This window comes from Sceloporus occidentalis, unplaced genomic scaffold (assembly GCF_023333645.1).
Source record: "Sceloporus occidentalis isolate IW3139 unplaced genomic scaffold, rSceOcc1.0.p SCAF_2, whole genome shotgun sequence".
Taxonomy (NCBI): Eukaryota; Metazoa; Chordata; class Lepidosauria; order Squamata; family Phrynosomatidae; genus Sceloporus; species Sceloporus occidentalis.
Genome location: NW_028316982.1, coordinates 146166487 through 146180127, shown reverse-complemented (window position 1 = coordinate 146180127; position 13641 = coordinate 146166487). Strand labels below are relative to the sequence as shown.

At 43.5% G+C, this 13641-nt stretch overlaps 2 protein-coding genes across 2 annotated transcripts in view; one reads left to right on the top strand and one right to left on the bottom strand.

Moving 5' to 3' along the window:
- Window positions 1–13641, bottom strand: part of CLN5 (CLN5 lysosomal BMP synthase) — a 105372-nt gene that overhangs the window by 25101 nt on the left and 66630 nt on the right. The gene's annotated exons all lie outside the window — the stretch shown is intronic.
- Window positions 9828–13641, top strand: part of LOC149319121 (ATP-dependent chromatin remodeler CHD2-like) — a 54338-nt gene continuing 50524 nt past the window's right edge. Inside the window, exons 1-5 of the mRNA XM_089507971.1 lie at window positions 9828–10025; window positions 10920–10961; window positions 11649–11878; window positions 12224–12362; window positions 12469–12619. Coding sequence (XP_089364097.1) covers window positions 9913–10025; window positions 10920–10961; window positions 11649–11878; window positions 12224–12362; window positions 12469–12619 — 675 coding nt within the window. The 5' untranslated portion in view covers window positions 9828–9912. The remainder of the gene's footprint in view (window positions 10026–10919; window positions 10962–11648; window positions 11879–12223; window positions 12363–12468; window positions 12620–13641) is intronic.

Genomic DNA, 13641 nt, shown 5'->3' with positions numbered 1-13641 from the left:
AAACATGGGTTCCGTTTTCCATACAGCGTGCAAAAGGATCTCCAAGCAGCTTGGAGACTAACTGAAAGGAAGACTCTGGTAGCACGAGCTTTTGTAGACTTGCATCTATTTCTTCAGAAGCAGATGTCGACTCACATCTATGAAAGCTGATCTTACTGGCTTCTCTCTTTTTGTTAATCTCAAAGGTCCTCCAAGATTCCTTTGCACACCGACTTTCCCAAATAACAGGGCAGTCCCTTTGAATTTTCCATACAGAGTGGCAGTTCTCTGAGGGACTGTCCAATGTGTCAAATTTCTTCTCCACATTTAAACACAGGACACAACTAGGCTATGTATTGTGCATGTTTGTGAGAGTGAGAAACATGGAAGATAATGAAGAGCAAGTCCTTTGATGCCAGCATCTTTGAAAAAGTGTTTAATATTGTCTGTGGAAGACTCTAAAATCGGACAGTTTCATCTAATCCTGTGCCTATCTCATCATCCGGATCTCAAGCATTTGCTTGGCCACATACATCCCTGAGTGATGTTACGTGGACCTCTGCCTCTTAGGCTTAGCATAAGTCTGTAAGTCTTCTGTCATCATTATTTTAAAGCCATTTACAAAATGGACCTTCCGTGAATTGTTCTCTTGCTCGCTTGCTCTCTCCAACCAGTATTCAATGAGATACACAAGACCTTTCTATCCCAAGCCTTTGGGAACTGATTGTTAACAAGAGAAGGGCTTTTATAGTGCTGGACTCTTTTAAAGTAAGCTTTGAAATAGGACCCCAGAAGGATGCGTTGACATCCTACTAGGCCTGCTTTCTGGCCCAAGACCTTCAGCCCTCCAAACTTGATCTGGGATTACTGCAGAAAGTCAAGGAAAGCTGCACATCCATGCTTGTGTGGCAACGGAAGACGGGCTCAGAATCTCCTTTTCTTGCCTTACGCTGCTTCGTGTTTTACCCAGTCGTGTTACAGACCGTGTTCAAACAGGGAGTCATTCTCAACAACAGGATTGTTGTTGTGTGCCTTCAAGTCATTTCCAGCTTATGACAACCCCTAAGGAAAACCAGTCCTGGGGTTTGTTCAGACGTGGTTTGCCATTACCTTCCCCTGAGGCTGAGAGCATGGGACTTGTCCAAGGTCATTCAGTGGGTTTTATGGCTGTGTCTCAGGGGTTTCCTGGCTTCCAGTGGGATCAAGAGTACTCAGTATCCCGTGACTAAGTCCAGGATATAGTATTTGCTGACACTACCAGTTTTTAGTGGGGCTGTGGGTAAGGCGCAAGACTGGACAAGGTGGACCGATTGGGCTTCTCAGTGCAAGGATGAGATTCCACGTTGGGGATGCATATTTACCTTAAAGGCACCAGATCCTATCTGATCTTGGAAGCTATAAAGGTTAATAATAATAATAATAATAATAATAATAATAATAATAATAATACCTAGAGTCAGTCCTGGTTCGTACTTGGCTGGGAGACTGTCAATGAATACCAGGTGCTGTAGGCTCTGTTTCAGAATGGGTGCAATAGGCACACTAGCTGTAACTCTGCGAAAACACTCCAGGTCAGTGCTGAAACCAGCTCAGGAGTACCCCCAAAGTGACTATAGATTCAAGACACTGCTTTTCGGTAAGTAAAAGGGGAGAATCAAAATTTAAACCCACAGAAATTACTTTATTTTCATAAAATTTAGCCCAACGGTGATTTGCAGTGTTTCCACTCTATTTACAATCAATAGTGAAAGATATCAATAGTTTCTCCCAATCAAACCCGTACCTTCCAAACCTTGGCAGCACAGAATTACAATCCAACGAGTAGATCAATATCTATGAGACTGACAGAAGGTAGATTGGGTCCTCTAGTACAACCGTACTACAGAGTCCTGACCGTTGAGAAACAACCTTGAGCAGCAGAACGGAGAGAGATGCAGTTACAGCTGCAAGACTTTTGGAGACTGCACTTCCCAGTATGAAATGGGTCCCTTTTGATACATTTTCTGTACAGGGCCTGACTAAAGAGAAATCAATTCAATGTCCCTGATATTTGCTGGAAGTCATACTCGGCCAAAACCTCAAGGTCTAGCAAATTCCTCACTTGCCTGGAAGACAATTTCATTTTCCAAAAGGTGGAAGAGGCAACAAAGGGGTCAGCTCTTTTAGATCTGATCCTAACCAACAGGGATAACTTGGTTTCTGGGGTGCAAGTGGTGGGATCCTTAGGTGGAAGTGACCATGTTCTCCTGGAGTTTGTTAGACAGTGGAAAGGAGAAGCCAGGCATAGTCAGACACACATTCCAGACTTTAAGAGAGCTGATTTCAGTCAACTTAGAGAAATATGGGGGGTGATCTGACAGTCAGGAATACTAAAAGAGAAGGGATTTCAGGATGGACGGGAGTTTCTAAAAAGGGAGATAATGAAGTCACAATTTAAAACACTTCCAATCAGAAAGAAAAATGGGAGGTGTCTCAAGAAACCAGAACTTTCAACAGAGCTAAGTTTTAAATGGAACATGTATAAGAAATGGTAAAATGGGAAAATCACCCTTAAGGAATTCAAACTAATAGCCAGCACATGTAGAGGTAAGTCAGAAAAGCTCAAGCGCAGAATGAATTCAGGCTTGCTAGAGCGGTTAAATAATCAATCAATCAATCAATCAATCAATCAATCAATCGTGGATATCTATCTCACTCTTCTGTAGCAAGACAATCAGAGCGGCTCACGCTAAAAAGTCCACAAACAAAATAATACATAACGAATTAAGAACAACGAGAAGGGCTTTTTTGGGTACGTCCGCAGCAAAAGGAAGAAGAAAAGGGTAGGGCCACTACGTGGAGATGATGGCAAAATGCTAACAGAGGAGAGAGAAAAGGCAGAATTACTCAACACCTTCTTTGCTTCAGTCTTCTCAGAAAAGGCAAAGGGTGCTAAACATGAGTATAAAGGAGGAGGGGACAGAATAGGGGAAATTCAGCACAGAAGAAGTCAAGAGATAGTACAGGAATACCTTGTTCATCTAAGTGAATATAAGTCTCCAGGACCAAATGAACTACATCCAAGGGTGTTAAAAAAAACAACCTGGCAAATGTAATATCAGAGCCATTGGCAATAATCTTTGAAAACTCCTGGAGAACAGGAGAAGTCCCAGCAAACTGGAGGAGGGCAAACGTTGCTCCCAGTTTCGAAAAGGGGGAAAAGGAGGATCCCGACAATTATCGTCCAGTTAGTCTGACACCAATACCAGGAAAGATTCTAGAGAAGATCATTAAGCAGAGAGTCTGTGAACATCTAGAAGGCAATGGCATGATTACAAAAAGTCAAGACGGGTTTCAGAGAAACAAGTCATGCCAGACAAATCGTATCTTTTTTTATATATAGAATTACCAGCTTGGCAGATGAAGGGAATGGTGTGGACACAGTATATCTTGATTTCAGTAAGTCCTTTGACAAGGTTCCCCATGACATTCTTGCAAACAAGCTATTGAAATGTGGGCTAGACAAGGCAACTGTTGCATGGATTTGTAATTGGTTGACTGGCCAAACCCAAAGGGTGCAAAACAATGGCTCCTGTTCATCCTGGAGAGAAGTGACCAGTGGGGTCCCGCAGGGTTCTGTCCTTGGCCCAGTGCTATTCAACATCTTTATCAGTGTCCTGGATGACAGAATTGGGGGCATACTTATCAAATTTGCAGATGACACCAAATTAGGAGGAATAGCAAATACCCCAGAGGACAGGATCAAAATTCAAAATGACCTGAATAGACTAGAAAGCTGGGCTAAAGCTAACAAAATGAAATTCGATACGGGGAAATGTAAGGTACTGCACTCGGGGCGGAAAAACGAAACGCATAGATATAGGGTGGGGGACACCTGGCTGAATGAGACGACATGCAAAAGGGGTCTAGTAGTCCAAGGAGACCACAAGATGAGCATCAGTCAACAGTGCCATGCGGCAGCTAAAAGGACCAATGCGATTTTAGGCTGCATCAATAAAAGTATAGTGTCTAGATCAAGGGAAGTAATAGCACCAATGTATTCTGCTTTGGGCAAGCCTCAGCTGGAATACTGTGTCCAGTTCTGGGCACCACCATTCAAAAAGGATGTTGAGAAACTGAAGCGTGTCCAAGGGAGGGCGACTAAAATGGTGAAGGGGCTAGAAGCCATGCTATATGAGAAACGACTAAGGGAACTGGGGATATTTAGCCTGGAGAAGAGAAGGCGAAGAGGTGATATGATAGCCCTGTTTAAATATTTGAAGGGATATCATATTGAGGAGGGAGCAAGCTTGTTTTCTGTTGTTCCAGAGACTAGAACATGGAACAAAGAATGCAAGCTACAGGGAAAGAGATTCCACCTCAACATTAGGAGGAACTTCCTGATAGTAAGGGCTCTTGGAAAGTGGAACACATTCCTTCCTCGGAGAGTGGTGGAGTCTCCTTCCTTGGAGGTCTTTCGACGGAGGCTTGAGGGCCATCTCTTGGGGATGCTTTGATTGTGATTTCCTCCATGGCAGGGGGTTGGACTGGATGGCCCTTGTGGTCTCTTCCAACTCTACCATTCTACGATTCTCTATTGTTCCTTGTTAAAATATATACTAAATGAAGCCATGGGAATCTCAATAATGTACACGCCAATTTCTAGTCATCTATAATGTCGCCTTGCAAACTTAAGAAATGTTGGAAACCGATCAATAAAGTTGTTGTCCTGAGCTTGCTAGCTCCTCCAAATGACCTGAAGATCAGCTATTATGAAAGAGGGAGAAACCCGCATCTTCTTCCGCTTTCTCCACCCCATGTGTAAATTTATGCACCTCTTTCACGGCCATGGATATTTACAGTTTTCCCCTTTAAAAGACCCAATGGTTGTAATCTTTCAAAGAAGATATATTATATGGGAAGCAGTTCAAGAAAAATCCTACCAGGAAGGTGCCCTAAATGTGTTTTACACCGCGTATAGGCCGGTGGGTGTTTTCAAGCGTTTACAAGTACGCTGATGACACCCAAATATGTTTCTCTACGTCTCGGACTGACGCAGTAACTAAGGATGGCATCTCTCCTCTGAACGACTGTTTGACGGCAGTAATGGACTGGACGAGGGAAAACAAACTCAAAATGAATCCAGGTAAGACGGAGGTACTTGCTATAGGGGCCCCTAATCCAGGAATGGAGATATGTCAACTAGTTCTGGATGGGGTCACTCTTCCCCGGAAGGACTGTGTCTGCAGCTTGGGGGTGCTCCTGGACTCATCTCTCCAATTGACAGCACAGATAGACGCGACGGTCAGGAGTGCCTGCTATCAGTTTCGGCTGATATGCTAGCCGCGACCCTTTCTGGAGCCAGGTGACCTAGAACCAGTGGTCCGCGCACTGGTACCCTCTCAACTGGACTTCTGCAATGAGCTCTACCTTGGGTTACCCTTGTTTCACGTTCAGAAACTGCAATTGGTACAAAATATAGCAGCCAAATTGTTCGCTGGAACACCTGGAACCGACCACATAGCACCTGCACAGAAATCTCTTCATTTCCTGCCAATTAGTTTCCGGGCACGATACAAGGGGTTGGTTATAACCTTTAAAGCCCTACATGGCTTGGGTCCAGACTATTTGCAGGACTCCCTGCAATGATGAGAGAGAGTGTGCTACAGTTGTGAAGGAGAGAGAGAGAGAAAGGAGAGAGGGAGAAAGGAGGAGAGAGGTGGAAAGAATGAGAAAGAAGGTAGTAGGAAGGTAGGATGACATGCGGTCTAAAGAATAGAGGAGGTAGGAAGAAGAAAGATGTAGATGGAAGAAGTAGATGGGAATAATGAGAAAAAAATAAGAACAAGTGTGACGTACGTTTGAATTGTAATTTTATTGATTGTATGGTTGTTTATTTTGAAAATGAAAAGAATTTGAACCTTATTTCTAGTTTGACCTCAGTATCTGCTGAGGTTTGGTTTCAGGACCCCACGTAGTAGCCAAAATCCATGGATCTTCAAGTCCTATTACAAACAATGGGGTTGTAATATGAGGTGCCTTACCGAAAATGGCAAAATCAAGGTTGGCTTTCTGGGGATATATTGAGAGGCAGACTCTGTGGATACTGAGAGCTGAGCGTGAAATTTTACAAAGCAGTTGAAATCATCCTATTCAGAGAAATGTAACCCATGCCGCCAGAACTCATGGAGCAGTGGTCAGATGGAACCGAGTAGAATGTATTTCTTTGGTTGGTTTCCCTGGAAACAATTGAGAATCTTGGCCAAGGTGGAAGTTGAGTCAGTTGAGGCTGAGAGGAGCTGGAGAGGTGGAGAGACCTCACAACAAGAGCCATTTCTCTTGGTTAGTTTGACTATTCCCTATTTTAGGTGAGCGTTTTGAGTACTGTCTTTCTTAGAGCGAAGCCTACTCCTGCTTTGTGAAGGCATCACAAGTTGCACTGGTTGATCTCACCTGAAAGCATCCTTCCTATTCATGCATTCCTATTGTACGTTCCTTGAACTGGACGGTTGTCTTATTTATTCAATTTCATTCCACCTTTCTCCCATGGGTGGCTCTGAAGGTGGCTTAGAATACAAAATAAAGATTGAACGAATACATTAAAAAAAAAAACATGCTAGTAAAAGAAAAGGATACTGCTGTTCCCTTCGATTGGAAACTAGTTCTCCAAGATCTGCAAGGGATAATCTAGAAATGATAACTGGGAGGGAAAGAGGACATTGGGGGACAATGGCTTGGATTGATCTCATGTAGACAGTAGTAAATGATGATTTCCAAGTGAGGGGGTTGGTGAATCTGTTCTGTCTGTTATAATCTGAACTCTCTGTGGTGCTGACTCTATCTTAAAACTGGGCTCCAGTCCTATGGACGAAAACCTGGAGGAAATTCAATGCCCCAATAATATGGGAGTCACAATCTGTCAAAATTGACATGAACTGTGTGAAATGTGATTTTTATTTTGCTTTGGTCTGTCCTGAATTTCCCAGCTCCACTAAATGACCCCAAGATCAAGCGAGAAGAACGAAGGAGAAAACTGTGTCTCCTTCCACTTTCTCCATCCCAAGCAGAAATTTATGAACCTCTTTCACGGCCATGCTAATTCACAGTTTTGCTCCTTAAAAACACAATGCTTGTAATCTTTCACAAAAGACGTATTATTTGGGAGGCAGTTCAAGAAAAATCCTACCAGGAAGGTGCCTTCAATTTGTTTTCCTAGGCATATAAGCTGGTGGGTTTTTTCATCCACACTTATACGGCGGAGGTGGCCTAGGACAAACTTCCTTTGAACCCAGACAAATGAAGAACTGCCATCGACGTGACCACTAGCGAACCTGTTAAAGGTTGAGATGCATGAAGAGATTTCTACCTGATATATCCTATGATGCTTCTTCTGAGTTTCACTTAATTTGCTGAAGTAAAATTGTATTTATAAGTTAGTCTGTTCTTAGACTTTTTTTAAAATTATTCTCCAGACAAAGGACTTGGAAAGAATAATTGTCTGGCATTAAGATGAACGGCAAAGGCGACATGAGAAAGGAAGAAGAGGTGGCCATCCTGAATCGGCCCATTCCTGCTGACCCAGAGGAGGGAGCCAAGTGAGTCTAGGACACTTTACGCAATAGGTTCTTGTCCTTAGGAGAAAAGCCACAATATGGAAAAGGGGCACCATCTCATCCTTCTACTCTTTGTTCAAATGGACAGGTCTTCTCTGACCTCCGGAGTCAAAGCAGCCCATTTGGCTGTTGAATGCGAATCGCAGGATGGCTCACGTTTGCCCCAGGGATCTTGCTGGCATGGCTACAGGAAGGTGGATCTGATAGAATCAGATGACGAACTGGAACTAACTGACAAGGTACAGAAGAAGCCTCATGCACTTTCCATGGTGTTTGAGAGTTGGGCAGCAGGTTCCCATCTGGCTCTCTTGCAAAGACAGCTAGTTATTCCTCCCTACTGAGAATTTATCCTTAAAGTAACAAAGGGCAGGGCAGGGCAACATTAAACCCACCCAAACTTTTTAATGAACTCTCCTCTCCCCAATAAATTCAATGTCTTGGCCAGTCAGGATTCAAACCAACATGGATCCACTCTCCCGCTAGGATGGAAGCCACGAAGTGGCTTAGACACAATGGGACACAGACCTTTGTCTTCAGTGAGAGCCGTTCAATGAAGTTTATAGGCCAGTCAGATTTATTTAAATACCACCTTGCCACTGGGGTAAAAAAGTATATTAAGTGAATTCATTACCAAAATAAACACACAACTAGGTTACAGATCCAAGGGAATATCTGATGATATCAATGTTTTGTTGGAGATTTGGGATAACTGCATTGCGTATTTAAAGAAAAATAGACACATTTCCCTTTAAAACTCCTGCATCTATTTGTCGAAAGGTACACGGGTCCAAATGATTTGTCTTGCTGGGTGAGACAATAATGCCTCAGACACTCATTTGTTTGTTTCTTGCATCATTACCTTCATGTGACTGTTATTTCTCAGTGTTACGTTTATTGATACAGAATAAGAAGGAGAAAATCTGCAATCAAAGAGCATGCGTTGTCGTGTTCCTATTGCAAAAGAACACCCAGGAATACCACCATGACCATGTGAAGCAGATGTGTCACCTACAACCTGCCCCCAGAAAACAATGTTCACATCAGGGTCAGAATCTTGCCTTCCAACCCTGGCTTGTCCTGCTCTGGCAGGGGATTGGTTTTTGCAAAAATGAAATAATCTTTTATTTTCTTTTTGTTTTTTATTTTCCCATCCAAAGGTCATGCCAGTTGAGAGAGACAAAAGGCCTGAGAGGAAGCAGCTCCAAGCCCGAGTTTTTCGTCCAGTAAAAGGAGAAAATATTGTGTGAACGATAAAAGTCAGGCCAGTTGAGGCAAAAACCCAGTGAAGAAGCCCAGAAGGGCTGGAGCAGGTCTTTTGCCTTCGAAAGAAGTTGTAGCATCGGCTTTTGTAGACCTGACCTCCTTCGGCAGATGCAAGGAGTGGGAGGGTGCTCCGGAAGGATCTAAGGTCCTTCCTGGGCACCCCTTGACTCCATGCATCTGAGGATGGAGACCAAGTCTACAAAAGTTTATGCTTCAACTTCTATTGTTCAGTTAGTCTCACAGGTGCCACAAGATGTCTATGCAGTTTAAGACAAGAGTGATTTAAGTGGGCTAAAAAAATTGGCAAATTAAAACATAAGTTTCGGCAACCTTTTAAAATAATTTGTAGCGAAAGACATGCAGAAATGTCAATTAAATCCAATGGCACTGGGGAGGCTCTTGCAAAAAGCCATGTTTTATTTGGCATCCAATAAAATTGGTGTTTGTGCCAATTGGACCCCGCAAGGTTGCCCAGCAGAACAGGCCCTCTCTCACATTCTCCCACCATATACAGCTCCCACTGGTGGGACATGGAGGAAGTCCCCCCCCCAAAAGACTTTAGTCCTTAGGCAGGTGGGTACATGGGAAGCACGCCTTCAGGTTTTGAGGTTCCCAAGCTATTGAAATCTTTAAATACCTTAATATAAAATCTAAGTTCCTCGTTCCCATGGGTCAGAGGTAGTCTTGCAAACTAGCGGGAAGCACTTTATGTAATCTGTTGAAGACCAAGAGAGGGCCTTTTTGAATCTGCTCTTAGCCATGGGCAACCTTGGGGAAGTCACGCTCTCTCAGCTTCAGAGGAAGGCAACGAGAAAGCCAATGACATGAATAAATCTTGCCAAGAAAACCCTAAGATAGGTTCCCCTTTGGGCCACCATGAGTAAGAAAATACTTGAACGCACATCCCCATAACACTGTAAGAATACCACAATTCCATGAATGAAGGCATTTTTCTTCTGCCATGGAGGAAATGATACCTGGGAGGCTAAGCAGTCGAGTAGCATCTTCTGCAAGCCATCTTGCTGACCCTTCTTATTTTCTACAGGGTGAAGCCCATGAGAGAGATTTAGACCTCGACATGAAGAGCAAGATGGACTACAAGAAGTATATGAAGAGGCCAAAGTTCCAGTGGAAGTCCCAGAAGAACCTTACATACCCAGTGGAAGGATTCACAAACACTGAAGTCAGAAGGTTGGTATTTCATCCAAGGGCCCATGACGGAGGCGCCACTTTCTTTCTTTCTTTCTTTCTTTCTTTCTTTCTTTCTTTCTTTCTCCCCTATTCCAGCATCTCTGTCCGGATCCAATGAATTCTTAACACAGCCAGTTGATGAAAAATGTAATAATACTAACAAAAGGTCTCAAAGCACCTTTGCATGAAGAGATGTGATCTAATTCTAAGGGACTCCCCCATAGTGTATTCCTGGCAGATGGAACACAGCCATTGGAATATCAGCTGGGAGTGGTATTCAAAAACCTCTTCAGGGCCATAGTTTGCTCCACACGACTTAGAAGAGAGGTAGATGGATCGTGAGTCAACTGATGGGTCCATCTATCCTGACTAGCCCTACAGCCAATGAGAAGTAATCTTTGAATACTGGACTATGACTCTGGAGACCGAGGTTGAATTCCCAGCTCAGTCATGAAACCCACTGGGTGACCTTGGGCAACTGACAGCCTCAGATAATGGCAACAGCCAAGCCCCTCTCAATAAACTCACCAAGAAAGCCTCCCGATAAGTTTTCCCTAGGATTGCCATAAATTGGAAACGTCTTCAAGGCGCACACAACAACAGCAACAGCTACTACCGCTTAGGAGAAATTATGGATAGAAGTTGGGAAAGTGCAGGGTCTGAGATGGCAACATCCTATGGAATCCTGGGATGTGCAGTTTAGGGGAGCTTTAACGTTTTATGGCTGAAGGTTCTTAATGGTCTTTGTTAAACTGCCAGCCCCACGATTCCATGGGAAGTTGCTATCCCATTTCTCCTGTATAACTGTAACAGTATTAGATATTTAATCAAATAGGCATGGATTTGGTGCAAATCTCTGATAGCTCTTGCCATCTTTTTGTTTTAATCCCACAGGTTTATTGAGTCCTACACGAAATTTGGAATTCCCTTGGAGCAGTAAGTGGCTTTCGACTTTTTGGGGGGAGATCCTGGGAATCTGGTTTCACTACGAACAGCTGCTGTTATTTAACCTACGGTTGGGATTGTAACCTTTACTTCTATTTCCCATCACACACACACACACACACACACACACGGCCAAATAACATAAAATAAAATAAACGAGGACTCTGGGCAATTTTCAAATGGAGGAAGGAAAGCCCACTATGATTGAAACATACCAGATGAAATGACACGAAACTATCAATAGCATCAGGAAAAAGTCAGAGCGTGACAGCTAAGAATAATAAACAAAGGTTTTAGTAATGTCTGAAAGTAAGAACAGGTAGTAGAAAACCACTGCCGTGAGAAACATCACAGAGTTTTCTTTTTATCTTTTGGGTTTGAAATGTAAAAGGAGAGCATGGAATGTCAGCTGCCCATTTTGTCTTTAGTTCTCCCCAAGAGTTTTAGAAGAAACCAGAAGCAACCTTTTAGATACGAGGGGTAGGTTTGGAAATCAGAGGTGCAACCTCCAAGCATCCAGGGTGGGATGTTTGACTCTCTTCTTGCAATGGTTGCAGTTTACTTTGGATTTCTTTTAGAGGCAGATAAGCCTGCATGGACAGTCTGCAGGTGGTAGGACTCCTCAGTGCCCCATCCCAAGACACTAAACATCCTGGTTGCTTCCTTTCCCATCTCCAGTCTCAAGTCCATTGCCCGAGACGCTGAGCTGGTGGACAAGTCGGTGGCTGATCTGAAATATTTGGGGGAGCTTCTTCATAACAGCTGTGCATCGGCCCTGAACGAATATGCAGAGAAGCTACAAGAAAAGTCGGAGGCTGAACTGAAAGATTTGGTTGAGCGTTTTGAGAACATCTACAGATCGGACAAGAAGGAAAATGAAGAGCAGTTGAACGATGACGCAAGAGAAGGTAAATAAAGGACCTGGGCTCCCTCAGCCTGATGGTGGATTAGGCTTTGTAGGTCTATGGGGCAGAGGTTTGGAGCAACCTCCCCAAGACCTTTTTGAATTTCCAGGTAGGATCCTTGGCTGAGCTTTGAGGTTCCAGAACTGTGTTTCTGTACCACCTAAGTTGGAATTCTTCAACTGGCAGAATGATGCAAAATATGTTTTCATAATCTGCACCATCTCTGCTAAACCGGGAGTGCGCAACGTCTGAGGATGCTTATCTTTAGACCACGGAGGGTTGCAAATCGCAAACACTCCTCTAGCCACCTGTTCTTAGACCTGATTTTTTTCAAAATTTGTTCTCCAGACAAAGGACTGGGGAAGAAGAAAGTTCCCTCCACGAAATTGCCTGACGTCAAGGTGAAGGAGAAAGACGTCACACTCAACGAAGAAGAGATGGCAATCCTGAACCAGGCCATTCCTGCAGACCCAAAGGAGAAAGCCACGTGAGTCTCGGAAACTTTTTCCCATAGGTTCTCGGCCTTTGGAGGAAAGCCACAATATGGAAAGGGGGCACTACCTCATCTTTCTCCTCTTTGCTCAAATGGACAGGTTTTGTCTGACCTGCCGAGTCAAAGCAGCCCTTTTTGATCATGACCGGGGTTTGAAGGATGACTCGCATTTGTTGCTGGCAACAGACAAGCATGACAACAGGAAGCTGGAGTTCACGACATCTGACCACGACCTGAAACTAACTGACAAGGTAAAGAAGAAGCCTCATGGATTTTTGGCTGGGTTTTAGGTTTGGGCAGCATGTTTGCATCTGGCTGTGTTGTGCTGCTTTTGGGGGGGAGGGGTCTGCTGGTGCACAGAATATCTCTATCTCGCACCTCCCAAGCACGTTTGAGTCTCCCCAATTCTGCTGCAAGGATAGCGATTGATCCTAGCGGTGGAATTTTGCTTCAAGGAGATCTAAACATTTCATTTGGCTGGTTCCCCGCACCCCTAAGAAAGTTTGTCATCCAGCCTGGAGCAATATGTGGTCCAGGCAATTGGCTCCAAGCTGAGAACCTAACCCTACAGTCCTATATCCCATTGAGTTCATTGGGGATGCCATTTAATTTATAAGTTTGTCTGGGTGAGTGGTGGTTTCTGAGTCAGGCGAGCATTAAATCCACTAGAAACATGTTATCGAACTCTCTTCTCCCCAGTAAATTCAATGCTTTGGACAGGGGGACGCAGGCCTTTGTCTTTAGTGAGAGCCATGCAATGAATTTTACGAGGCAAGTCAGCTTTATTTCAATACCACCTTACTAGTGGTAAAAATAATAGAGCAAGTGAATTCCTAACAAAAATAAAGACACTAGCTAACAGATACAGGGGAATATTTGAGTATCTTGCTTTTTGGCTGGGGATTTGGGATATCTGCATTGCATATTTAAACAAAAATAGATACATTTCCCTTTAAAACTCCTGCATCTATTTGTAGAAAGGTACACAGGTGGAAATGATTTTTCTTGCTGGGTTTTGCTATTTTGATTTGGCGATTGTTGTCCAAACTCACTTGTTTGTATATTGTATCATTACCTTTGAGTAACTGTTATTTCTCATTGTTAGACTTATTAAGACAGAATGACAGGCAGAAAAACTGTGCAGTCACAGATCATGTGTTGTTGTGTTCCTATTACAAAGGAACAACCATTCATACCATAATGACCATGTGAACCAGATGCGTCACTTACAAACTTCTTGCAGAAAACAATGTTCGCATCAGGTTCAGAATCT